The sequence below is a fragment of the Phaethon lepturus genome, unplaced genomic scaffold (assembly GCF_000687285.1).
Source record: "Phaethon lepturus isolate BGI_N335 unplaced genomic scaffold, ASM68728v1 scaffold30391, whole genome shotgun sequence".
Classification (NCBI taxonomy): Eukaryota; Metazoa; Chordata; class Aves; order Phaethontiformes; family Phaethontidae; genus Phaethon; species Phaethon lepturus.
In genome coordinates this window covers 1-478 of record NW_010518966.1, presented here as the reverse complement: position 1 = coordinate 478, position 478 = coordinate 1, and the positions used below count along the sequence as shown (strand labels likewise).

The following is a 478-nucleotide window of genomic DNA, read 5'->3' as shown; positions in this document are numbered from 1 at the left end:
CGCCTGCTGCCCCGGAACAGCACCCGCACACAGGATTTCCTCTGCATCCCGCTTGCCTCCGGAGATGCGGGAAATCTCCCCCTGCTCCATCACGCCCCATCCTGGACCACGGCCTGGTGCACGTCCCCATCACCGCCACCACGTGGGTCGCTCCCCGCTCTTCTAACACCGCTGCATTTAACACCCGTTTTCTTCTGCCTCTTGTTCTCTCCCTCGGTCACTTACGGCTGCTTCTGCTCGGCACCGCGTAGGCACCGAGAGCGGGCGCAGCTCCCCCTACTATAGCCAGTTAGATGTGAGGTCCTCCACTCCAACCTCTTACCAAGCGCCCAAGCATTTCCACATCCCAGGTAGGCTCTGGAGCGCCCCGGTCCCCGGGGAAGTGCCGTGTCTGTGGCATGCCCGCATGTGCCGTCCCCCCTGTGTCGCATGCGTAGCTCCGCCGCCTGCCTAGAGCCAGCTGGCAGCAGGATCTACC

At 63.8% G+C, this 478-nt stretch overlaps 1 protein-coding gene across 1 annotated transcript in view; it reads left to right on the top strand.

Moving 5' to 3' along the window:
- The window catches only part of LOC104628348 (actin-binding LIM protein 3-like), a gene marked incomplete at both ends in the record, with an annotated part of 20,351 nt that extends 20,001 nt beyond the window's left edge, over nucleotides 1-350 (top strand). The window contains one exon of the mRNA XM_010296897.1: nucleotides 252-350. Coding sequence (XP_010295199.1) covers nucleotides 252-350 — 99 coding nt within the window. The remainder of the gene's footprint in view (nucleotides 1-251) is intronic.
- Nucleotides 351-478: the final 128 nt, after the last annotated feature.